This window comes from Pan troglodytes, chromosome 5 (genome assembly GCF_028858775.2).
Source record: "Pan troglodytes isolate AG18354 chromosome 5, NHGRI_mPanTro3-v2.0_pri, whole genome shotgun sequence".
Taxonomy (NCBI): Eukaryota; Metazoa; Chordata; class Mammalia; order Primates; family Hominidae; genus Pan; species Pan troglodytes.
In genome coordinates this window covers 6620951-6646377 of record NC_072403.2, presented here as the reverse complement: position 1 = coordinate 6646377, position 25427 = coordinate 6620951, and the positions used below count along the sequence as shown (strand labels likewise).

The 25427-nt window shown below is 44.9% G+C and overlaps 2 protein-coding genes and 1 long non-coding RNA gene across 8 annotated transcripts in view; 2 read left to right on the top strand and 1 right to left on the bottom strand.

Annotated features, from left to right (window-relative positions):
• The window catches only part of LOC129144204 (uncharacterized), a 55975-nt gene extending 46871 nt beyond the window's left edge, over window positions 1–9104 (bottom strand). Inside the window, exon 1 of the long non-coding RNA XR_010157869.1 lies at window positions 8989–9104. This is a non-coding gene — a long non-coding RNA (uncharacterized LOC129144204). The remainder of the gene's footprint in view (window positions 1–8988) is intronic.
• The window catches only part of EXOC2 (exocyst complex component 2), a 206728-nt gene continuing 189880 nt past the window's right edge, over window positions 8580–25427 (top strand). For 3 of the 6 annotated variants that reach the window (XM_063812742.1, XM_063812743.1, XM_063812745.1), the window contains exon 1: window positions 8583–8735. The gene's annotated coding sequence lies outside the window, so the exon portion shown is untranslated. Of the gene's footprint in view, window positions 8736–25427 lie in introns of all 6 variants that reach the window. The other 3 variants (XM_016954799.3, XM_063812741.1, XM_063812744.1) reach the window with 3 other exon arrangements.
• On the top strand, window positions 8742–23810 carry LOC134810254 (cbp/p300-interacting transactivator 4-like). The gene is made up of 3 exons (XM_063812746.1): window positions 8742–9481; window positions 12533–12606; window positions 22391–23810. The coding sequence occupies exon 1, from the start codon at window positions 8780–8782 to the stop codon at window positions 9185–9187; it is 408 nt and encodes a 135-aa protein (XP_063668816.1). The 5' UTR covers window positions 8742–8779; the 3' UTR covers window positions 9188–9481; window positions 12533–12606; window positions 22391–23810.

The window sequence follows — 25427 nt, the reverse complement described above, 5'->3', positions numbered from 1 at the left end:
TCAAATGGAGAATTCCAAAAGACAAGACAAAAGAAACAAACCATCCCAAAACAAAAAATCAACCACCCACTCCCAGCTAGCAATTTAAGTTAAAATGCTATCATGCGGTCCGTTAGAAATCCTTCTTTTAGAACATAAAGAGATATAAATCCTTTTTCACAGAAAATCACATAATTAGGTTATTCCTGCCCTCTGCAGCACAGGGCAGGGCTGGCAGGGCCGGGAGAGAACCCAGGTCCTCACTAAGCACAGATATTTTCACATTCTGACTGAGTTGTTCCCTCTCTCCAGGTACTGGGCTCTCATATCTCTGGCAGTGTGTGCCTCTCCTCAATTTCTCCTTTCCTTCTGGACCACCTACAGACACAGCCCACTGCCAGAGACGCCCAGATATAAACACAGGTGCAAAACACATCTGCATTATTGTGCTGGATGGCAGCACGGCCATATGGTTGGAGTAACACTATTGTAATACCATATCCCTGCTGTAGAACCAGCTTTATTTACAATTTTCTTATTAAAATATGCAAACAGCAAGTAAATAGAAAACCACAGAGCTCTGTTTTGCTGTAAAATTGATTGGAGACGTTTGACTATTTTAAGGACTTTTGATATACAGAGCTCTGAATATAAAAAGCTCTGAAGCCAACATAAAAGAAGATGGTTAAGTCCACTTAAAGGCATTTGCTAGGAGCACACCATAGTAAGATTAAGGTTAAAACAAAAGGATGTAAGGGGCTTCCTTAACTAATAGGTCCAATCCAGGAATTGCTAAAACAGAGTTGAAACTTGCAGTCCTGCAGAATTTCAAATTGTCCTGTAATCCTAAAACACAGAAGGCTCCAGCAAAGCATGGCAATGCTGGGTGGTATTTGGTGAAACATCTCAATCGTCCATTTATTGTCAAGATGTGTACCTATCAAATTTTGCTGATAATTTTGTGTCTTTAAGTGGCCACTCAGCATATTTTGAACTAGACAACTGGACACAGGCATCTCCTCCAACTCTGTTACTATCACAATTTACTGTATTCTTATTTTTGTTTTTGAGGCAACGCGTATTTGTTGAGCATCTATTATGTGTGAGGCATGGATGAGCATTACAGCATCCCTCCTCTTAAGTTTATATTCTAGTGAGGGGAGAGAAACATTTTTAGAAAACAAATAGATAATACTGTATTTACAGGTTGTGGTGAGTGCTGTTACTGAATGGGCAGGCTGATGTATTGAATAACTGTGCTAGGAAGCTCTGTGGTATCTACAACAGTGAATAAGGCAGGAATCTGCAAGCATGGAGTTGAGAGCCTGTGAATAACAGAAGACCAAATAATCATTAGTCTTCAGTAAAAAGGATGTCTAAGATACAGCAAATTACAGTAGTTTTGAGGGTTAGGTTCTGTACTAATTATGGTTTACCACACACTGATGTGCCACACACTACAGAACACAAAAGGTGTTGATTTAACATCAAAAAAATCTAAGAACAGGGAATTGTGTCTCTCCTAGTACTTCTAAAGACTGTTTGCAAAGGGATTTCATGCTTCAGAGTTATTCTTTCTCTCCAGGTCAAACAAAACCTGAGACAGAATTGAAAACACAAAGCTATGCAACGATATTCAATCGCTCTAACAGCTACCACTGCAATTTTAGGTTTAATGATTTTATTTGCTGCCAACTTCTGCATATACTGCACTAATGTTTGCTAGCTGGCTTTGGAATTAGGACCAGAAATGTAAGAAAAAAGAAAGAAAACACCACCAGTACTCTTTATATTAACAAAAGAGTCTCTTTCCTATTCTCAGTGTTTTTGTTTCAGGAATACAGTGTTATTTATTTTTTTAATCCAGGAAAATCTGTGTGTTCTCAAGGCCCATACATCCTGGCTTAATGGCAGGATCACCTAACCTGGGAAACGGCAAGTCACCGAGACCCAGAGGGTTTGGTTTCACTGTGAAGGCGGCGTGCCGCTGCCAGGGATTTCTCACTTTATTTTTTTCAAATGCTGCTGCCAAGCCTCGGATTCACATTTCCTAGCTTCCCCCTTGCTCTTTATAATTGATGACGCTGGGGACAGTCAAGTGATTGCATACTGGCTGCACTTCAACACATCCTCTGATAAAAAGGAGAGGAAAATGAAGTCGTGCTAGATTCCACGTCACTTTTTTGTTCCAGAATGTACTTCCCTAAAAAGTGTGCAATTCAGCACACAGATATTTGAGGCTGGGTGTGGTGGCTCATGCCATGGGAGGATTGCTTGAGCACAGGAGTTCGGGACTAGCCTGGGCAGCATAGCGAGATCCCATTTCTACAAAAAACAGCAACAAAAATTACGCAGACATGGTGGCACGCATCTGTAGTCCTAGTTACTCTGGAGGCTGAGGAGGAGCATCCCTTAAGCCCAGTAGTTCAAGGCTACAGTGAGCTAGGATCTCACAATTGCAACCCAGCCTGGGTGACAGAGTGAGACCCTGTCTCTAATAACAAATATATATATCTTTGAATTGTAGTAAGTATAGGTTGTTTTAGTCTGTGATAATAACAACCTTGACTGGATTCCCCCAGAAGCTGATCCAGGGCTAGCATTTCACTTGGGAGGTGACAGCAGGAAAGAGCAGGAGGGGAGTGGGGAGGCCAATAAAGGTGTGCTATGGGGCACTTCCCCGAGGGAGACTGGAGCAGCTCCCTGGGACTCTGCCATGCAATGGGGCACGTGCAACCAGCCAAGCTACCCCCGCCAGGGCATTTACACACCAACTCTTTGCCTGCCATTGGCCGAGGCCTTCTTCTAAATTAACTCTCTAGGGCTTCCAGCTTGCTCTGCTCCAAAAAGAAATCCCTCAAGCACAAAGAGAGATGCAGGTGTTCCCAGAAAGCAGCCTTCAGTTGGGGGAATCTGGATGGGCACTGATGGCCTCTGTTACCATCCTGCCTGGTATTGCGGATCCACGGCTACAGATCTCTGTCCTGGCCCTGATTCCTCATGATGGTGTCCAGTCATACTTTACTGGGGGAAAAAACCCACCTCAGGAGGGTCAATAGGTTGGGCTATAATGCCCACTGCTGCAGTTAGTTCTAAGGCTACAGTGATTTTCATCATCTTCTTCCTTAATCACCCAGCTCGGTTCTCTTCACCTGCAGCCAGCACTTCTGTAGCCCAGGCTGCTTCCTCAATGAAGTGACCCAGACCTTCTTCCCTGTGAGGTCTGAGCCCTTGGTTATCATTCCTTGTCAGGCCAGAGTTGCTGCATTGCCAGTTTACTGGTATCACCAGCCAAGGAAAAGATGCCCAGTGAGTCCCCTGCATTCCAGAAATAATCCTCCCTCCCGTTTCCTACTCATAACCAGGACCAAATTTTGTTGCCTGGGATCCATGAGGATCCCAAATAAGGAGAGGCTTTTAGATTTAGTGAACCCTGTGTCACCCAGGAGAGCATCTTCGGCACATCCCAGGGGCCAGGACCCTGGCTACTGGGGATGCTGCACCATACACTGATATTAGGCTCTGAATATATGCTGCATCCCACAGCACAGCTTCCAACTCTGCTGGAGCGTTCGCTGTGCCTTTGTGGGGCCATGCTGATGTCCTATCAGGGTGGCAGTCTGGGGTGTGCAATCTATGGTGGAACCAGTGGAGTTTGCGGTCACGTCCCCTCTGTCTGCCTCTTTCGCTCTTACAAGGGTGCTAGGTCCAAGGTGGTATTATGGGAAATCCTGTGATGATAAGGCACGACATTCTGTAAGCAATTGGGTAGTCATGCCTGGAAGGCTCTACAAGCAAGGAAGACAAACCCAAACCCAAACCCAGAATATGCATCTGGGCCTATGGAAATCAACTTGCCACCGAGAGACGGCAGCCACCATACCATGGGCTGCCCATTGGCCTCTACGGCTGGAGAGGGCAGAGGCACTGTCTAGATCTGCCTTTTTCTGTGGGTCCCTGTAGCCTCCAACCCTGTGAATGGCCATTCCATTCACAGGCCCATTGTGCAGAGACTGCCTGACCTGCCCTAGCTGAATCATCCCATTTGCTCTGTGCTCTGCTGCGGATGCTGTCTGCCGGGCAGGCATTCGTGTAAGACACATAGATGGGCCAAATACTGTTTGTGTGAGGAGCGTGTGTGAGTTCTCGAGCTGAGAGGCTGTGATATCCACAGCATGGTTGTGCAGCTGCTTCCTGGCCACCCTCCTCTCCATCCAGCTCTTATGTTTCTCCAGCAGGTCTCCTACCTTTGGGAATTTCTGCACCAAAAGCAGGCACATACTCTTGGTCACATATAGTCCTGAGGGCAGCCCAACTCCGCCAAGAACTCCACACTGATGCTCAGCTCCACTCTGACAGCAGCAAGCACAGGCTCGTGGGTGCCTCGAGCCAACAGGTACTACCAGATTAAAACAGCTGAGTGAATTCCTCATAAGCTCCAAAAGGCGTCTAACCCAGATTAAAACAGCTGAGTGAATTCCTCATAAGCTCCAAGAGGCGTCTAACCCAGATTAAAACAGCTGAGTGAATTCCTCATAAGCTCCAAGAGGTGTCTTACCCAATTGCTGGGGGCTTTCTTTTCTTCCTTTTCTTTTTTTTGACAGCGTCTCACTCCATAGCCTAGGCTGGAGTGCAGTGGCACAATCTCGGCTCACTGCAACCTCCGCCTCCAGGGTTCAAGCGATTCTCCTGTCTCAGCCTCCCAAGTAGCTGGGACTACAGGCACGTGTAACCACGCCCGGCTAATTTTTTGTATTTTTAGTAGAGACGGCGTTTCACCATGTTAGCCAGGATGGTCTTAACCTCCTGGCCTCATGATCCACCTGCCTTGGCCTCCCAAAGTGCTGGGATTACAAGCATGAGCCACCGCGCCCGGCCTGGGGGCTTTCTCTATAGTGCGGGGAGACTTTAGGGTGACCATATAGTGTCTAAAAGGAACACTTTTGACAGTAAAAAGGGCACTCAATAATTAAGCCATCATAACAGACACAAATCAGTCATCCCACGCAAAGTGGAACATGTGGTCACCTTAGTTATCTGCCTTCTTTGCCAGTTCAAGTGGCCAATTCCAGGATAACCAGAAAAACCCATCTAAATATCCTGTCACACCAGCTTAAACCCCATGATCCTGTCTGATGTTATTTCTCTGCATAGAACCCGAACTCCTCTGTTCCCTGCTCCATCTTCTGTGTCAAACTCCAATCTCAGCTACAACTAATTTTCTACTAACTCCCTGCCTGCACTAGAGCAGCCAAAACAACACAAGCAGGCCGACTGGTTCCATTTGAGACTTAAGACCACACATCCCAAGTGGGCATTCTGCCCTCCCTGGCAATCTGACTACATATCCTTAATAATTCGCCTTACAATGTCTAAGTTAACAATCTCACCCCTTCTCAATCCTCCCTTGCCCCCACCCCCTGCTCACAGATGATCTTGTTGGTTCCTTTGTTAACATAGAAGCAACCAGAAGAGTATTTTCTCACTTTCTCCTCACCATGTCTACCAACCCACAGCTATAGCTTCACGTTCCGCTCACTCTCCTACTACACAGCTCAACTCTGGTGGCTCCTAAGAACAACCTCTGCCCTCGTGCAACAGGTCCTACCCTCTCTTACCTTTCTCAAAGACTTTGCTCTGCAGTTGCTCCCTCTCTCCTGCATCAGCAGTTCCCCCTTTACATGTTTTGTTAATAGCTCCCATCTTAAAACAGACTTTTTCCTTGATACCATGCCTCTCTAGCAACTACCGCCCATCTCTGCTCCCTTTGTCACACAACTCCTCAGAGGGGTTGTCAAAGTAGCCAGATGAAAATACAGAACATCCAGTTAAATGTGAATTTCAGATAGTAACAATTTAGTATACGTATGTCCCGTGCAATATTGGGGCCGTACTTTTACTAACAAATACTAAAACTGTGTCTGGAATTGGTAAGTTTTTGGTCTCACTGACTTCAAGAATGAAGCCGCGGACCCTTGCGGTATGTGTTACAGTTCCTAAAGGCGGCGCATCTGGAGTTTGCTCCTTCTGATGTTCAGATGTGTTCGGAGTTTCTTCCTTCTGGTAGGGTCGTGATCTCGCTGGTTCAGGAGTGAAGCTAGAGACCTTCGCGGCGAGTGTTACAGCTCATAGAGGCAATGTGGACCCAAAGTATAAACAGCAGCCAGATTTACCCCAAAGAGCAAAAAAATAAAACTTCCACAGCGTGGAAAGAAACCGGAGCAAACTACCACTGCCAGCTCGGGCAGCCTGCGTTTATTCTCTTATCTGGCCCCCACCCACATCCTGCTGATTGGTCCATTTTACAGAGAGCCGATTGGTCCATTTTACAGAGAGCCGATTGGTCCATTTTACAGAGAGCCGATTGGTCCATTTTACAGAGAGCTGATCGGTCCATTTTGACAGGGTGCTGATTGGTGCGTTTACAATCCCTGAGCTGGACACAAAAGTTCTCCACCTGCCCACGAGATTAGCTAGACACAGATTTTGGACACAAAGGTTCTCCAAGTCCCCACCAGAGTAGCTAGATACAGAGTGTCGATTGGTGCATTCACAAACCCTGAGCTAGACACAGGGTGCTGACTGGTGTGTTTACAAACCTTGAGCTAGATACAGTGTGCCGATTGGTGTATTTATAATCCCTGGGCTAGACATAAAGGTTCTCCAAGTCCCCACCAGACTCAGGAACCCAGCTGGCTTCACCCAGTGGATCCCGACCGGGGCCGCAGGTGGAGCCGCCTGCCAGTCCCGAGCCATGCGCCCACACTCCTCAGCCCTTGGGTGGTCGATGGGACTGGGGGCCGTGAAGCAGGGGGCAGCGCTCGTCCGGGAGGCTCGGGCGCACGGAAGCCCATGGCGGGGGGGTTGGCTCAGGCACGGCAGACTGCAGGTCCCCAGCCCTGCCCCGCGGGAAGGCAGCTAAGGCCCGGGGAGAAATTGAGCACAGCAGCTGCTGGCCCAGGTGCTAAGCCCCTCACTGCCCAGGGCCGGCGGGTTGGCTGGCCGCTCCGAGTGCCGGCCCGCTGAGCCCATGCCCACCCAGAACTCGCGCTGGCCCGCAAGTGCCGCACGCAGCCCGGGTTCCCACCAGCGCCTCTCCCTCCACACCTCCCCACAAGCTGAGGGAGCCGGCTCCGGCCTTGGCCAGCCTAGAAAGGGGCTCCCACAGTGCAGCGGTGGGCTGAAGGGCTCCTCAAGCACAGCCAGAGTGGGTGCCAAGGCCGAGGAGGTGCCCAGAGCGAGCGAGGGCTGTGAGGGCTGCCAGCACACTGTCACCTCTCAAAACAATGTTTTAGTAGAAGTATATCCCATGCAACATTAGTTTAGTGATATATCTATACTACAAATTACTTGTTGTTTATCTGAAATTAAACTTTACTGGGTATTTGTATTTTTATTACTAAATCTGCCAACCTAGGTTGTTGAAACTTACTTTTTTCCACTTCACTTAATATTCTTTTCACAGTCCACTCTGACGAGATGTAGCTTCCCCACACTCCTTTGAAACTGCTTTTGTCAAGGATGCCAATGACTGGCATATGCCAAACTCAATTGTCTCTGGAGTCTTGGCCTCACAGTACTTCTGAACATTGGCTATCAATTCCTCCTTCCTGAAACTATTTAGCTTCCAGAATCCGCTACCCCCATTTTCCTGATTGTCCTTCCTCCCTGGCCATAGCCCCTGAACCCGAGCTTCCCCCGACCTAGAGCATCCCCTGACCCTAAGTATCCCCCCAACCCTGAGAACCCCCTGACCCCGAGTATCCCCTGACCTCGAGAATCCCCCGACCCCAAGCATCCCCCCCGACCTTGAGAACCACCCGACCTCAAGCATCCCCCCGACCTCGAGAACTCCCCGACCCCGAGCATCCCCCCAACCCCCAGCATCCCACGATCCTGCGCATCCCCTGACCTGGTATGGCGCCCTGACCCAGTGCGGCCCTCAAACCCCTGCAGCCCCCTGACCCCATGCATCCTCCTGACCTAGGGCTGCCCCTGACTCAATGTTGCCCCCGGACCCCAGTGCCTCCTCCTGACCTGAGGCACCCCCCCCAACCTGGTACAGTCCCCTGATTCCAGTGCATCCTTCTGACCCAGTGCTGCCTCCTAACCTGGTGCATCCTCCTTACCCAGTGTGGCCCCCTGGGGATGCACACTCCAGTGCATCCTCCTGACCTGATGCTTCCTCTGGTCTCGGTGCAGCCCCCCTGACCTGGTGCAGCCCTCTGATTCCATGCATTCTCTTGACCTTGTGCATCCCCCTGTTCCGGAGGGGTCCTCTGACCCGATGCAGGGCCCATCGTTGTGAACTGTGGCCCACAAACGCACTATCATCCCACAGTCTCCCTGAGATGACCCGAGGGCACGGGGATGGATGGTGCACCCGGCCTGCCCCTTGAGCTTGTATCCTTCTTTCCCTCCCTCACCGCTTCCCGCCACCGCAAAGACGCCCAGCAAAAACCTCCTACTCGTGTCCATTCAGGCAGCTGGGTCCCTCGGAACCCAAGGCATTCCAGCGTCCACCGCCCACGGCCCCTGCTGACCTCCAGCACCCGCGCCGGTCTCCTCCCCTCCTCTACCCTCCCCTGAAGGCTCCGCCCATCGAGGACTCGGCGCTCGACTGCCAGGCGGATCTACGCGCTCGGCGCTCGCGGCGGGCGGAAGTGAGGTGCCGGCGGCTGGCGGCCGCGGAGTCTTCGGCGAGACTTACCGGGCCCTGTCTGTGCCGGCCGTGAGCTGCGGCAGGACGGCTGGAGGTATGTGTGGGAGGCTGGAGGGCCTGGCCGAAGGCCAGCGGGACATGGACGTCAGCTGCACGGAGGTGGCCGCCTGCGGCGTCCGTCCAGGCCTCAGCGGTGAAGGGACAGCCGCGCCCACTCGCGCCGTCGGTCACCTGCGGGGCCCCCGCGACCCCCAGCGGTTCCCAGCCCCGCCGCCCCCATCCCCGCCGTCAGCCGCCTGCTGGGCTCCGCGCCCACCCCCCCCAGTTCGCACCCCCGCGGTCCCCACCTGCGCCGGTGAGGGTCGTGGGCTGCAGAGGGCTGACTCCAGGCCCCGCCCGCTGGAGCTGGCCCCCGACTGCGCCGCTTCGCCCTTGCGCAGTTGCCACTCCGTGAGATTTGAGAATTTCTCCGGAAAAGTGAACGCGAGGCGGGTTTTACCTGTCTGCCTAGGCGTGCATCCCGCTCTGGCTGTCCTGAGCGCTTAAAAGGCGCCTGCCACTGTTGTCAGCGTTTGCGTGCACGTACTTGTTCCTCGCGCGGGTGTATGTACGCTGCCGTGTGACCCATTTTACGGATAGGGGAGCGGCGGCTCAGAGTGCTTGAGCAAAGAGCCTGAGGTCCTGTTGTAGCTGCCATTGAGACCTTGCGCGCCGGCTCCAGATCCGCACACCAGCAGCCTGTAAGCCTGGTGATGCGTAACCCAGTATCCCAAGATTGTTAAGAAAACACTTTAGTAATTCCGAGAAATAGTTCTTGAAAGAACTCGTCTTTGAATGGAAGTAAGTTATTTTTAATCTGCCAAAGGTCAACATACTAATAAGTCTGAGAAATTTTAAGTTTGATGCCTTTATGAATCTGTGAGTAAACTTACAAGGAACACTTAAAAAATATTTTTTCTAAGTTAGCCACACTTTAATTAAATCTTTTGTGTGCACTATGCAATATTGAAAGGTTACTTCTGAGCTTATGTGGATCTGTCTTCTAATGCATAATAATGTTTTGTTTATGAATGTTAGTATGTACTGGCCCATGCTTTGTGTAACTGACTCCTTTAATGACAAATCAACTGAAAGCCAGAATCTTCTCAAAGATGATTTTTTTGTGCTAAAAGTTGGCGATTCCCAGAGTAGTAATAGAAAGAGGGTGATGTGTGCTTAGTACTTACATGTTCACTTGTTTGTCTAAGTAGAAACTTAATAAATTTAAGCAGAGAAGCAGAGTTCCCCCAGTGTGACTTGGACCAACTCTTGGAAGTTTTAGAAAGTGATCTTTTTTTCTTGTCGAGTATTTAATTCCCTGTATTGAATGCCATTTTGAACTACAGTTGACCCTTGAACAGCACTGGGGTTAGGGGTGCCCACGCAGTCAAAAATTTCCACGTAAACTTTGACTTTCCCAGGACTTTACTAATAGCCTACTGTTGACCAGAAGCCTTACTCATACATAAACAGTTGACTTACATGTATTTTGTATGTTATACGTATTATATACTGTATTGTTAAAGTAAGCTGAGAGAGGAATGTTAAAATCACAACAAATGTGTTTACTCTTCTTTAAATGAAAGTGGAGAATCATGAAGGTTATTATCCCCATAGTCTGCATGAGTAGATTGTGGAGGAGGAAGAAGAGGGGGGATTTTCTCAGGAATGGCAGAGATGGAAGAGATGGAGGAAGTGAAAGGGGAGTGGGAGATGCAGGCACACTCAGTGCAACTTTTGTTGAAAAAATCCGTGTATAAGTGGATCTGTCTCATTCAAACCCATGTTGCTTAAGGGTCACCTGTATTTTCTAAAAGATGGTTATTAACTTGCTAAGTTCTTGGGAGCCCATTATGTAAGAATCATACGGGAAATGAAGTTGGTACTGAAAAAATAGTCTTCTAGCAAAGAACTTTTAATATTTCTAGTGTCAAGCAGCAGCAAGATTAGGCCGTACAGGAAGTGCTAGTTACAGAGGTGTCCTCTCAGTTACTTTCCACTCATTCTCCAGTTTACCCATCTTAATCCAGCCTGGGTTCCTAGTCCAGCGTCTGCCACATAGTATAGTAGGTGCTTAAATGTTTATTGAATGGATGAATTTTAGGTCACTGTTGAGAGGATTTTGAAACTGGGAAATAACATTCATTGATCACTCTGCTAAGCAGTGTACTAGAATGTTGATTGTACTCAGATCTTGGGGAATATGTTCTTGGACCTTCTGGACTGCCTGCTGAAATCACATGGTGATAGTGTGGACTTCTAATCATATGCTTTAGAGTATGTTTATATTAGTCAAAAATTATTATTGATATGAATACACAAACTTAAAAGTAATTGTAGTGAAATTATGAATCTTTTTTGTTTTTTTAAAGACAGAGTCTCACCCTGTCGCCTAGGCTGAAGTGCAGTGGCGAGATCTCTGCTCAGTGCAAGCTCTGCCTCCCAGGTTCACGCCATTCTGCCGCCTCAGCCTCCCGAGTAGCTGGGACTACAGGCGCCCGTCACCACGCCCGACTAACTTTTTTGTATTTTTAGTAGAGACGGGGTTTCACCATCGCGATCTCCTGACCTCGTGATCCACCCACCTCGGCCTCCCAGAGTGCTGGGATTACAGCCGTGAACCGCTGCGCCGGGCCGGGAAATTATGAGTCTTAAAGCGATGGGTGACACACGCATCGTCATCCTTCAATCTCAGTTTGTTTATTGATTGAAAGGGGGTCTTGTTCTGTCACCCAGGCTAGAGTGCAGTGGCACAGTCACAACACACTGCAGCCTTGACCGCCATGATTCCAGAAATCCTTCTACCTCAGCCTCCCAAGTAGCTGGGACTATAGGTGCGTGCCACCGGATTCGGCTCATTTTAAAAATTATTTGTGGAGGTGAGGTCTTACTATGTTGCCCAGGCTGGTCTTGAACTCCTGAACTCAAGTGATCCGCTGGCCTCAGCTTCCCAGTGCTGGGACTATAGGTGTGACCCACTGTGCCTGGCTGATCTCAATTTGAAAATCACAGAGTCAAAAGGTATTTTTGGCTTAGGCGTCAAAGCAACTATACACTGGTCCTTGGTCTAATCTGGTCTGCTTCATAGTACTGGCTGAGTTGCTTAGATGCTTTGGACTGTTTCCTTTTTTGTGTATTCAGAGAATACATGCAGTTAGATTATCTCTGAAATCCTTCCTGCCTTGAAATTTTCCAACTCAGTGAATCCTATAACCACCTAGCACTTGTCTTATAGCACTTGTGTTGTGTTAGGGACAATATTATTAATGGTGTTTACATACACCAGTAAAAGATTAAGCTCATTCTGGATCGGGATTAGTTTTAATTATTTTTGTATCTTCCAGTCTTACTGTATGCCTGACACATATATTAAAAATCAAATAATATTAGCCTGGATTCATAAGGGGTATTTTTGCCCTCTCAATTAAAGACTAGCTAAGAACTAAACTCTGTAGTATTGAGTGTAAGTCCAGCAGAAGCTCAGAGGTAGGAAGGATCCATTGGGGCTAGAGTAATTGGGAAGCTTTGATGATAAGAGCTTGATGAAGGAAGGCGTGTGAACACCTGGGCTGCATGCCAGGAGCAAAGGCCCAGGAGCTGGTAAGTGAGTGCATTTTGGATTATGGGTGGAGTGCCTTGACTGACAGGCAGAAGAGTTTGGAACTGATTTGTTAGACAGTTCTTTTTTTTTGTTTGTTTTTCCTGGAAAGTTTTATTAGGCCAGCTCAAAAGCTTCCTGAACATCCTTTACCTTAATTCCCTTGGTAGCATTTCAGATTAAAAATACATCATCCAGTTTGCTTTATTTTTGTTTTTGGGTTTATCAGTTTTTCTATGTAATATTTTCCACAGTAAATCTTGGTGCCAATAATGGAACGAACACTGGACACAGGACTGGGGAAGACTGGATTTCAGCTTAGGAGAAGGTGAGCTGCTCAGGGTGGATCCAGAGAGCTTCAAGACTAGTGCCCGGCACATCTTAAGCACTCAGTGACAAGTGCAGCGTTGAAGGCCTTTTTCCCTTTACTGCTTGCTAACAGTGCCACTTTGCACAAGGCTGCCCCTTCGTTTCATTTGTAAGCATGGATGAATTTTTAAAGGCCTTTTCTCATTTTAAAGGTTTGTGATTTTGGAGGGCATATGATTTAACTTTCATTGTATTATAATTTTAGCAAAAGACAAAATGAGACAAAAGGCCATGTTTGGCTTTAGTTTAATTTTAATGAAAACCCCATGTGAATGATAATGATGTATGTCTCAGCAGGAATCAGAAGTCATGCCAGATAGCTCAAATGAAGAAAGGTGCAGAGGGGATTAGGGAATATACAAGGAGTGGTGAGGAGCAAAGGGAAGCTAACAGTAACCAGAAAGGACAGAAGGAGAAAGTAGGGCTGTCTGGAGGAGGATCCGACTGTTGCCAGAGAAGTAGTGCTGGGGGCTGGAAGAGTAACACCGAACTGCCTCAGTGTTGGAACTGGTCCACTTCTGAAATCCAAAGTGCAGCCCTCCCACCGTTTGCTTATAGTCTCTCAACTTTCTCAGTCTCACTCACCCCCACTGCATCTATCAGGAGCTTCTGTGATCTTCAGTCACTGTCATGCCAGTGTGCTCAGTCGTATCGTTGTTGTTCTGTAGCATCTGCCTGGCAGCTTCTCAGCCTTGGGCAGTCTCAACTCTCTGCCTCCTGTAATGCTTGACCTGAGTTGCTGGGGCCAGCTGGGGAAAATCACAGTATCCAGATCTGTGCCCCTATAAATCCATGGTCACCAGCTCAGCTGGGCCATCAAGGAATCTTCCAGAATTTTCCTCATCAGTACCCGCTTCTTATCTCTGCAGAATGTACTTTCAGCATTTTCACGCTTTTCAAACCTCTCATCCTTTCACATCATTTACACACACTCTTAGCAAGTTGTCTTGCCACCTACATCATAAATAAAAGAGATGTAAGTGGAGAATTGCAGGGGCTTCCTGCCAAAAACTGTTCCTCCTCCCCAGTCACAGTGGAAGAGGTTGTATTTATGCTAAGCACAATCCCCTACCCGGGCTGTGGATCCCATCTACCCCTGCCTTTGTGAGGACTTCACTCAGGTGTTCATGTCTTACTAAAGCCTTCCTTCTGTTGGCCTTTATACATGCTTAGAGACAGACAACAATAAAGTAAAACAGAAAAAACTAGAATCCTCCCTTGATGTCACATTGCCCTTTTAAAATTCCTCTCTTTTTCACTTTCCTGCCACATTTCTTAAAATAGTTGTTTGTAGCCAACTTCTCACCCATCCCAGTGCTGTCTGGTTTCAGCTACGATCACTCTACTGAAGGCCAAAGTCATTCTTGAGCTTCTGGTCACAAAATCTTGTTCCTGTCATTTCTTCAGGGTAGTGCCTAGGACATAGCAAGTGTATTTGACTGAATAAATCCAAGGATGTTTCCTTTTCACAGCCCTAGTTTTTCTGTTTTTCTGGGGTATAGGAGTCCAATACTGTCATCTTTTGAGGATCTGGGTGACTAGTCATTGTATCGCAAATCATCTTGACGGACTAGGTAAAGATAGAAATAAATATTATTTGAGGATAAGTTCAGTGGCTCAATGCCTGTAATCCCAGCACTTTGAGAGGCTGAGGTGGAAGGATAGCTTGAGCCCAGGAGTTTGAGACCAGCCTGGGCAACATAGTGAGGCCCCTTTTCTACAAAAATTACAAAAAAGTTAGCTGAGTGTGGTGGTACATGTCTATCGTCCCAGTTACTCAGGAGGCTGAAGTGGGAGGATCACTTGAGCCTGGATCACCTGAGGCTGCAGTGAGCTGTGATTGCACCACTGCACTCCAGCAGCCTGGGTGACTGAGTGAGACCCTGTCTCAAAAAAAAAAAAAAAAAAAAAGAATATTATTTGATAATGACTTCTTCAGTCTTGTTCAGGTGATCTGTCTTTCTGGGAAAATAAAACCCTGACATCTTTTTTTCTGAAAAACTATACTTCCTAAAATACTAAGACTTACTGTTTTTATCTATGCATATAGATCTAATAAGAGTAGTAGGGCATTGGGTACTACTGGCAATAGATTTGTGAATAAATAATGCTGTGCTCTTATATGAAACTCTTTTGTTTTCCTATTAAGTAGTGTATCTTCTTTGAAGTTTTTGTCTTCATTTATTTGTTGGGGGTGGATGGAGGGGGATGAATTTGCACTGGCCTGGTTCGTTTTTGACATGTCATCAATGTCCAGTGGCATCGGTTGGAAGTCCAGTCACCTTTAGACCTGCAGCCTTTCCCTGTGCAATATAGTGACAGTCCTTGTCCTCTTGGAGGAGACGTGGCGTGCTAAGGCAGAGGGCTTTACGATTCCTGGGGAATAAAGCAGACCTCTAAGTAACTTTTCCAGTTAAGACAGAATCCAGTGCTTGTTTTATGAGAACAGCTGAGTAATCCGGTATGTATGTAACAGATCTCTTTTATGGGGGCTCTGAGAGCTAAGTTGTCAGGCGTTCCCTGTATACTTGTCTGGCTTCCAGTATTCCTTCCTAGTCATCTCATGCACATTCTCGTCCCCTTAATCTCTCACCTCCAAACATTGTAGAGGGAGGGAAGGCCTTTATTCCCATTCCCAAAATAAATAAATAAAAATCAAGTGTCATTTATCAGTTATATGGTTTAAATTATTGGATTATTTTCCCAAAAGAATTAAAATATAAACAAATATGCTTTCATTTGAAACCATAGATAGTAGTTCATTTCTTTTTTGTTTGTAGAGGTAGAGAAGGAAAAGAAGTATAAAAAGAGGTCCAGGAGGCCGGGCGTGGTGGCTCACACCTGTAATCCCAGCACTTGGGGAGGCCGAGGAGGGCGAATCACGAGGTCAGGAGTTTGAGACCATCCTGGCCAATATGATGAAACCCCGTCTCTACTAAAAATACAGAAAAATTAGCTGGGCATGGTGGCGCATGCCTGTAATCCCAGCTACTTGGGAGGCTGAGGCAGGAGAATCGCTTGAACCAAGGAGTCGGAGGTTGCAGTGAGCCCCACTGCACTTCAGCCTAGTGACAGAGTAAAACTCCGTCTCAAAAAAACAAAAAGAGGTCCAGGAAAGCAGGATACATTACTTCTTACCTGTTCAGTCCAACCTGGCGACAGAGTAAGACTCCATCTCAAAAAAAAAAAAAAAAAAAAAAAAAAAAAGAGGTCCAGGAAAGCAGGATACATTACTTCTTACCTGTTCAGTCCAGCCTGGCGACAGAGTAAGACTCCGTCTCAAAAAAAAAAAAAAAAAGAGGTCCAGGAAAGCAGGATACATTACTTCTTACCTGTTCAGTCCAGCCTGGCGACAGAGTAAGACTCCGTCTCAAAAAAAAAAAAAAAAAAAAAAAAAAAGAGGTCCAGGAAAGCAGGATACATTACTTCTTACCTGTTCAGTCCTCCCCTTCTGCAAATGGCCCTTCTGAGACCCAGCGAGTCTTCTGCCCTTATCAGGCCGTAACTCTATACAATTTGGCCCCTATGAGTTCTTTCAGATCTGTGCATGCTTGTATTTTTGTTAACTATGATTTGGGGATGGAGCAGGAGGAGCAAGAGGATTAATTTGGAAAACTGGATTACAGAGTTCATGACCCTGTCTCTGAGACTTGTCCCACTGTGTGCTGTTATATGGTAGAATTTGTGGCAGTGCTAATGTAACTTGCTCTTGATCTCACTCAGGAAGTGTGGAGTCTGTGTTTATAGAGAACTGCGGAAGAAAATCACCATTTTCCCGAACCCTTTCCCCAATATCTCTGGGCAATCCCTTTGGGTCCAGCCCAATCCAGCCCAGCAGGGACAAGTCTGTCTTAGGGTAGGTTGGGCCTGACTCTAGAAAGATTTGGTGAATTCTCTACTTTGATTATATTTTAGGGTGCCCTGAGAGTTGGCTGAGCCTAATTTTACTGTTGAAACTCACTAGGCAGCTCTGCAACAGGATTCTTCTGGGGTCCTCTGGACCCAAAGTGGTTCTGGACACCTAAGGCTACTGAGATTCTGCTTGATTTGTTCCCTGGTGATGCCAGTGCTGCCAGGTTGAGGCATATATGGGGAAGGGTGGACGTTTGGGAGGGTTGTGTGTGTGTGTGTGTGTTTTCAAATGATTGTGGGGAAAATCACCTTTCTATAGTCTGATCTGTTAGTGAAATAGTGTTTTCACATCATGAGGCCTTCCGTGGCCTGTTGAGTAGAGGTTATCCTAGTCTTCAGTGAGTCAGAACTTCTGTATTTTTCTGGTTCCTGGCCTTCTCTAGCTGAGAAGAGCATCTGGGAGCATGACAAGATGAGACCGTGATCACTCATTTTGTTCAGATTTCTTGTCTGCTGTTGAAATCAGCGAAACTCTTCATTACTAAATAGTAAAAAGTACTGCTTTTATGATTCTAAAACTACTTTCAGTTGTGGTTTCATTTCTGATTTTTTTCTTTATATTATTACTGCTAACTTTTTCTGTGTATTTTTAGTCTGAAGTTCTGTGAAAAATGACAACTTACTGTCTTTTTTTCTAGTAGTAAATATTTTGGAAAATTAAAATTGTGCCACAGTTTTAATTTGAGAAATTAAATATGGGAAAATTATAGAATTAAAATTTTCTGACTTCTATTGCAGAAAACACTTTAAATCCATCCCTGTGTGCTTCATTAAAGGAAAAGAGGCAGATGGTTTAAAATTAATATAGTATATCTATAAGGAAAATGTATTTACTTAAGTGTACAGTATAAAATGTAAGAAAATGTGGCCTTTTGTCTTGATTTTAGTGAAATGCTTTTGTACTAGTAATTTTCTCTTTTGACCTGTGATGGATAGGAGGTTAATTGATGTTAAATGGATGCTTTGTTAATCCTTCATCAGCTACTAAATTGGTATGGGGGAGTACAGGTCAAGACTACACAAGGCCATGACCAGCTTGTTTTCTCAGGGAGGTTTATGGATTCCACCCCTCCCCCTTCTCTAAACCACACATCACTCTCTCCAGCTGCACATAGGGAAGACTCTCCTGTCTCCCCTCCCCCTCTTCCTGCGGTCCTGTCTCCCCCTCCCTAACCTCATCCTTCTCCCTCTCTGGGCTGCTGCAGAGTGACAGCTTGTAGATGTTGCGTGCGAGTGAGTTCAGCTGGCGCTGTGTGGTCCGAGTGTGTGGTCTCCCGCTCAGCCGAGAGGCTGCTAACAGGGTGGATGAGAGAGAGAGCAACACTGTTTACTTTAATTTATTTCGGATGCCGGAATTGTGCCCAGAGTTTCTCCTGAGCTTGATTCCATAGCTAGCAGCTTCAATCCTTCGCAGCTGTGGTGCGTTCTGAACTCTGGGCTGTCCTTTCCTGACAGGCACTTTCCATAGCATCTGCCTGCTTAATCCCTCGCGGCTCAGAAATGTTAACGGCACTGTTGAGTGCTGTGATTATTTTGCTTTCACTATGTCAAGATTTATGGCCTTCGAGAAGTTTCTTTTGAGATAGAGCTAGAGAAGGAAAGCAGAATTTGTAAGATCAGTGACAAAGTTGATGTATTTTTGGAAATTGGAAAAGCTATTATACAAAATTTTGGTCAAATTAATCCAACTTTGCTCATGTAAAAGAACCTGGGAGTTAGTGACATCCTGTCATGTTTAACAGTTTTAATGAAATTAACCAATTTAAGCTGACGGTTGGTTTCTTGACCTTTTCTGAAACTCTGCATTGATTTTGGCATGCCTGTTTACCATAGTTATTATATTTGTCAGCGGTGATATTGGTTTATTTCATCCTAAAGATTTGACAAGTCGAGACAAATGAAACTTTGTTTTCATGTAATAGTATAAATTTAGGAGAATATCTTTTTATCCAATCCTTTCATTATGAATAGCTTAGTAATATTTTCTTGATTTTGTTCCTCTCTCATTCCTGAACATTCTTGTTGAGATGGTCAAGTATTTTGTTATTTGAATAAACATATGTAGACTCTTGATATCACTTGGGATTTTGCATTGTTTAGCTTCTTTATTTTCATGTCTTCCTGGCAGTCTTGCTGGAATGGAGTTGGTGGTGTTGATGTTTGTCAAGGATTAGAAAGTCTAGGCCACTCACATCTTCCCGCAAGGTCAGTCTGTTTAGCTTGGAGTTGTTCTGCTGCTTTATTTGCTACTCTTCACCCTGGGTTTCAATACCTGAGCTCTGTTTCCATCACTGCGAGGGTAAAGCTTTCTCCTACCCTCCTGGTACCTTTTCACTCCTCGCCCTGGTGTACCTTTGCCTCAACTGATCTGGAATCAGACTTCAGGAATTTAGTCATGTTGGGTACTTTTTAAAAAATGATACCATCTTGTATTTCTTTTTGTGTTCAGTTTTTTGGGGTTCTGTGTTTATGGTGCTAATGATGTTAAACTAATGATCAGAGGAATTCTGAAGCACAGTTATTCACAAAGTTGTACAACCATCACCATTATCTAAGTCCAGAACAGTTTCATCACACCCGGAGAAAACCCTGAATCCATTATCAATCCTTTCCCACTTTCTGCATCCATGGATTTACTTATTCTGAACTTTCATATAAGTGGAATCATATATGTGGCCTTTTATGTCAATTATGACATAATATATGCATAGTATTGTTAGTCATTACTGTATGACTTTTACCTAGGAAGTGAAAATTCTTTGAAGAGAGAGAGAGAGGAAAAAATACTGATAAATGATGGTTATAGTCAAGTAATCATGTGTGGAAATGAACTTGTATTTTAGAAACTCGGGGCCGGGCGCGGTGGCTCACACCTGTAATCCCAGCTCTTTGGGAGGCCGAGGCGGGCAGATCACGAGGTCAGGAGATCTAGACCATCCTGGCTAACACAGAGAAACCCTGTCTCTACTAAAAATACAAAAAAATTAGCCGGGCGTGGTAGTGGGTGCCTGTAGTCCCAGCCATTCGGGAGGCTGAGACAGGAGAATGGCATGAACCCGGAAGGCAGAGCTTGCAGTGACCCCAGATCCTGCCACTGCACTCCAGCATGGGTGACAGAGCGAGACTCCGTCTCAAAAAAAAAAAAAAGAAACTCGGAAATATTTAATAGGAACTGTGGAATGGTCAAGGCTTGTGTTGGATAGAAGTGCCCTATGTGTGACTGGCTGTTAGTCACCAGCACTTTTCTGCAGTGCTGTGTCATGCAGGTTCCTGTTCCCAGCCCTTCTGGAGTTTCACCAATGCCGGTGCTAATTGGTTGTTTAAAATTCGATGTAGAACTCTAAATGAATAAATCCTGATTGAACAGATTCCCTCCATTTCTGCCTTAGCTTTTACTGGGCAAAATCCTCCAGGAGTTAGCAGTGAGCAGGAAAAGGACCAGGGGTTTTGCTCTCTGGTAACTAAAGGGGGAATTATCCTCCAGAGCAGTTGATTCTCTTGCAAGGGCAGAGAAGCAAAGTATCTGTAGAACCACAGTACCTTGACAGCACTTTAAAAACCCTATTTCCAAGTGCATTTCTGTGAAAACAAGGTTATCTTTAAGAAAAAGATTACTACCTTTATTTGGACTTCTCATTAGAACTGAAAAGTTAGAATTGTTTTATATATTCTCAGTACTATCCCATTCTCTTTTATGGCTGGATTTTTTAAATGGAAAAATGAAGCTTAAATGAGTTTTGGCCTGGTTTTTATAGGACTAAAGGATAGTTGAAAAACAAGTTTCTCTGGTAACTTTCATTATAAATATCTTAGTAATATTTTAAAATTTATTAGGGGCAAAATTCATTTTGGTTTAAACATTTAAAATACTTCTTTGGTGGGGGGGAGAAAGGAGACACAGCATTAAAGATCTGCACCTACAAATTAGAATTTCTGGTTTTCGTGTAATTCTGTGTGGAAGCAGTAATAGAATATCAAACTTTTCACCTCTTGGACCTTTCAGTTAAAGGTCAGATTTGAACTGGACCTCTTGTCACCCAAGGTGACCCATAGAAAAGGAGTTGTTCTGCTTAGATGTTTGGTTAATTTGGATTTATCTGATTGTTTTCCTTAGCATGAATTGTATTGAAGATCAGGAGGAGCTGTCACGGGTTGATTGTGACCTTTTAGGATGTAATTAGGGCACTCAGGTTTTATAGTGGTTTTGGCAGTTGCTCTTGTGACCAGATTTATTGGTTTAAAAGACAGTGCATGGCACACAGTACAGAATCAAGGAATGGCATCTGTCCTGTGAAACAAATCTAGCTGACACCCCTCTCAGAAGCCGCATCTTATAGCTTCTTATGGCAGGAATTTCACACAGCCTTTGAGGTCTCTGCTGCTGTTGTTGAGGAGATGAAAGAAGAGCCCGTGCATCCCCAGATCTGGTCAGCCCGGCCACCGTTTCACTGAGTGTCTGGCACTGGACTAGACACTAGAGTGAAGAAAGAATATGATGACAAGCCCAGGCAAGCCCACTGAAGATTGCTAGCAGAGAGCTTGGCACAGTAATTTTTTTCATCCCTTTTTCTTTAAAGGATACTATCATTTGTTATAATCACTTTCCTAAGATAGTTAATTTACAGGAGAAATGAGCACCACCCCCAGCCCAAAAAAAATGCATATAACTCAGAGCTGCCAAGAGGAAGCCTCATGTGGTCAGCGTTCTTAAGGAGACCCTCTGCTGCCTGGATCTCCAGCCAGCAGCTGCCCTGCAGGGCTCTGGAAGTGGGCTTTTCTGTGTGGTCTAAGGCCTACCTACGTTTCTAAAACATGTATATACATGCTTATTGCCACAGGGAAGGCAATGTAAAAATATTTAAAGGCACAATTTCCCTGGCCCCTTCTCCCTTCTCCAATCTCATTCTCAGGATAATTAACCCCTGGTGTGCATCCTTCTAGCCCTTTCTCTGTATTCATATAAGCATAGGCCCTTGTTTGTATAAAGGTAGCTTCTGTTCTTCTTTTTTAAATGGAAACATTGATTGGGTCCTGATTCTAACACATCAACTGTAAAATAACTTTTAGACCATATGGAAAAATTGGCCTGGGGCTGGATGCAGTGTCATTTGTAGAGATACAAACTAAGTCATTTATGGATGAAATGATACAATGCTTTAAAGAGCTCCCTCAACAAACAACATGAAAGTATGTTGAAGGGGAGAGGCAGCTAAAACAAGAGACAGAATGTTGAAGCTGGGTGATGGGAACTTGGAGGTTCCTTATGCTAGTCTCTCTTATGTATGTTTAAGATTTCCATAATAAATACTAAAAAAAAAAAAAATAGTCATCCGGAGTATAGCATAGAGCAAGGGTCTGGTTTTGAATCCCGCCTCTTTCACTTAATAGCTGTGATCTTTGACAAGCTATTGAATCTCTGATAATCCTACCCTTGTTAATAAACCATTTGGCATTGTAGAATACTTCTAGGAACTTTTTCTGTACATCTGTCTGTTCATACCTATCTGCCTATTTATTTACTCGTATGTCTTTCTATTTCACTAATTTGTTGTAAGTATTCTCTTGGTTTCTCATGTTTTTCATAATGTTTCACTGGCTGCATAGTTTCCTTGACTGAACCTTCACATTTTACTGGATGTTTTGGTGGATGTTTCCATTTTTTCCCCGTCTTGCTGTAATACATTTTTGCAGTTATGGGAATCTTCATGCCTAATAGCAATCCCCATGGTTTGAATTATTTTAGTCATTGTTCACTTTTCAAGAATACATTTTGAGTCAAACGGTGGAAGCATGTCTAAGGCTTTGACACATGTGGCCGAATTATTTTTCAGAGTATTGGAACAGTTGTGCTGCTACCAGCGATGCGTGGGAGCTGTGTACAGATTCAGCCGACAACTATGAGCCTTGGAGATCATCTTAAGTATCTTGTGTTGTTAATAGGCCAGCGGTGGAACCTCGTTTAGTTGATGTTTCTCTGAGGTTGGGTTTTGTCCTTATGTTCGTTGGTTGGTTGCATCTCCTCTCTTGTGAACTGTAAGCTTATACCTTCTCAATTTTTTTTTGAAGCTCTTGGTGTTTTCTGGATTGATTTTTGTGAGCTGTTTATATAATAAAGTTATTTGTATTTTGACATTTTGAATATATTTGCAGACTTCCTGTTTGGCTTTTAAATTTCTTATCTTTTATTTATTAACTTATAGAAGATGTATATTTCTTTATGGCCAGGAACTTAGTGTGTTCACCGTTGTGATTTTTCTGTCAAGTCCAAATGTTGTCCTTCCACCCCAACAGCTGTAATATACACGTACTTTATGTTCTTCTAGTTTTTTTAATATACATATAATTAAAATTATATGTATATTTGACTTTTTACATCACCAGGAATTCTTTAACTCTATAGATGTTTGAAGTTATGTAAGCAAGAACATTATGCTTTTGGACTGTAACTGAAACATTTCTGGGATTGGAGTTAATACGCTAAAAATTAAGAGGCAAGAAAATAAAGCAGTTGTTTGTGTAGAATAAAATTCAGCTTAATCTTTGGCTGTCCTGACTACAGCCCATCATCAGTGTTTGGAATTTTCCCACCATGTTACGTAGTGCAGTGCTGTGGCTTTAAAGAAGCACTTTCCCCTCTTGCCCTGGAGCCCTGTGCCCTGGTTCTGGGAGATAATCACGATTGTGTACTGTTACTATATTGTGTCAGCCCTCTCTGCCTGCTGCTTTCATCTTTCTTAAGTTATGCAGCACAAATCTTAGAATGTTTCTCTATTTTTTCTAACTAAAATACTTTCTATCCTAAAACAATTGAGGACCATTCTCCTATAAGGTTGCTCACCCAGTCTCTGGCATGGCAGCGCAGCTAATGACGCACCTGGCCCACGAATTCACTTGCAGTTGGTTTTTGATGCATGAATGGTAGCAATACTAGGTTACTTTTATTTTGGCCTTTAAAGTTTGCAGAGATCTTTGGTACACATGATTCCATTTAATCCTTACAGGATTCCTGTGACATTAGTTATTATTCCTATTTTAAGATGAGAAAACTGATAGAAATTAAAGGGACCTGAATAAATCATATAGTTAGGATTTGAATTTCTGCCTTCTGACTCTTGGTTAAGTGTCTTTTCTCCCTCGCCATGGCTGAACAAGTTGATTTGTCTGGCAAAAGTGTGCTGTTAATAACATCAGTGTTCTTTACCCCATATTGGTCAATCCACTTTGCACTGATTAAAAACTGTTGGTCATGTCCTTCGTGCCAGTTAGCATCTCTCATTGCGTGCTCACGGTCACACTGAAGAACTGGTCAGGGAGGGAGGCACTTTGGGGAAAACAGTTCTTTTGGGGGACCCTTTTCATATGTGAGTGACAACGTGAAGTGTGTGTGTGTGTGTGTGTGTGTGTGTGAGAGAGAGAGAGATTATAAGCACAGCCCCTGATGCAAACTGCCTAGGTGTGATTCCTGCTGTGATAGTTATTGGTTGTGGAGTATTGGACAAAGTATTTAATGAGCCATCCTCATAGGAGAGTTCTGAGGATTAAAAGTTATTGCATGGCAAGAACATAGAAAAGTACTTGGATAAGTCTGGGCGCAGTGGCTCATGCCTGTAATCCCAGCACTTTGGGAGGCCGAGGCAGGCGGATCACAAGGTCAGGAATTTTAGACCAGCCCGACCAACATGGTGGAACCCCATCTCTACTAAAAATACAAAAATTAGTCGGGCATGGTGGTGCACGCCTGTTATCCCAGCTACTCAGGAGGCTGAGGCAGGAGAATCGCTTGAACCCGGGAGGCAGACTCCATCTCAAAAAAAAAATTAAGTACCTGGATAAAATAAGTCATCAATGTTTGCTTAATATCTAAGATATATTATCTGTTGATTGATGGCTAGTTGTGTCCTAATGTAATTGGTATTGTTTCTGATTTTATATTGAAAAATATTTTAAATAAAGGCAAGAGCCATGTTTATTCCTACATATACCACCTCAAATGCTAACTGTGCACTAAACACAAAAACTTCAACCCACTAATGAAGGGGTCAAAATCCCTATAAAGTATAATATGGGAAACCACAGAGTCTCCAGAGGAACCTGTCCTTTCCGTAATGTTGAAGAGTGTGGGGAACCACAGTCACCAGAGGAACCTATCCTTTCCGTAGTGTTGAAGAGTATGGGAAACCACAGTCTCCAGAGGAACCTGTCCATTCCGTGATGTTGAAGAGTATGGAAAACCGCAGTCTCCAGAGGAACCTGTCCTTTCCATAATGTTGAAGAGTGTGGGGAACTGCAGAGTCACCAGAGGAACCTGTCCTTTCTGTAATGTTGAAGAGTATGGGGAACCGCAGAGTCTTCAGAGGAACCTCTCCTTTCTGTAATGCTGAAGAGTATGGGGAACTGCAGTCACCAGAGGAACCTATCCTTTCCATAATGTTGAAGAGTATGGGGAACCGCAGAGTCTCCAGAGGAACCTGTCCTTTCCGTAATGCTGAAGAGTATGGGGAACCGCAGTTTCCAGAGGAACCTGTCCTTTCCGTAATGTTGAAGAGTATGGGAAACTGCAGTCCCCAGAGGAAACTGTCCTTTCCGTAATGTTGAAGAGTATGGGGAACCGCAGTCTCTAGAGAAACCTGTCCTTTCTGTAATGTTGAAGAGTATGGGAAACCGCAGTCTCCAGAGGAACCTGTCCTTTCCGTAATGTTGAAGAGTATGGGGAACCGCAGTCTCCAAGAAACCTGTCCTTTCCATAATGTTGAAGAGTATGGGGAACCACAGAGTCTCCAGAGGAACCTGTCCTTTCTGTAATGTTGGAGAGTATGGGGAACCGCAGAGTCTCCAGAGGAACCTATCCTTTCTGTAATGTTGAAGAGT

Bases quoted from the DNA above. Each gene is read 5' to 3' on its own strand.
- LOC134810254 (XM_063812746.1), top strand. From the start codon at position 8,780: ATGGACGTCAGCTGCACGGAGGTGGCCGCCTGCGGCGTCCGTCCAGGC.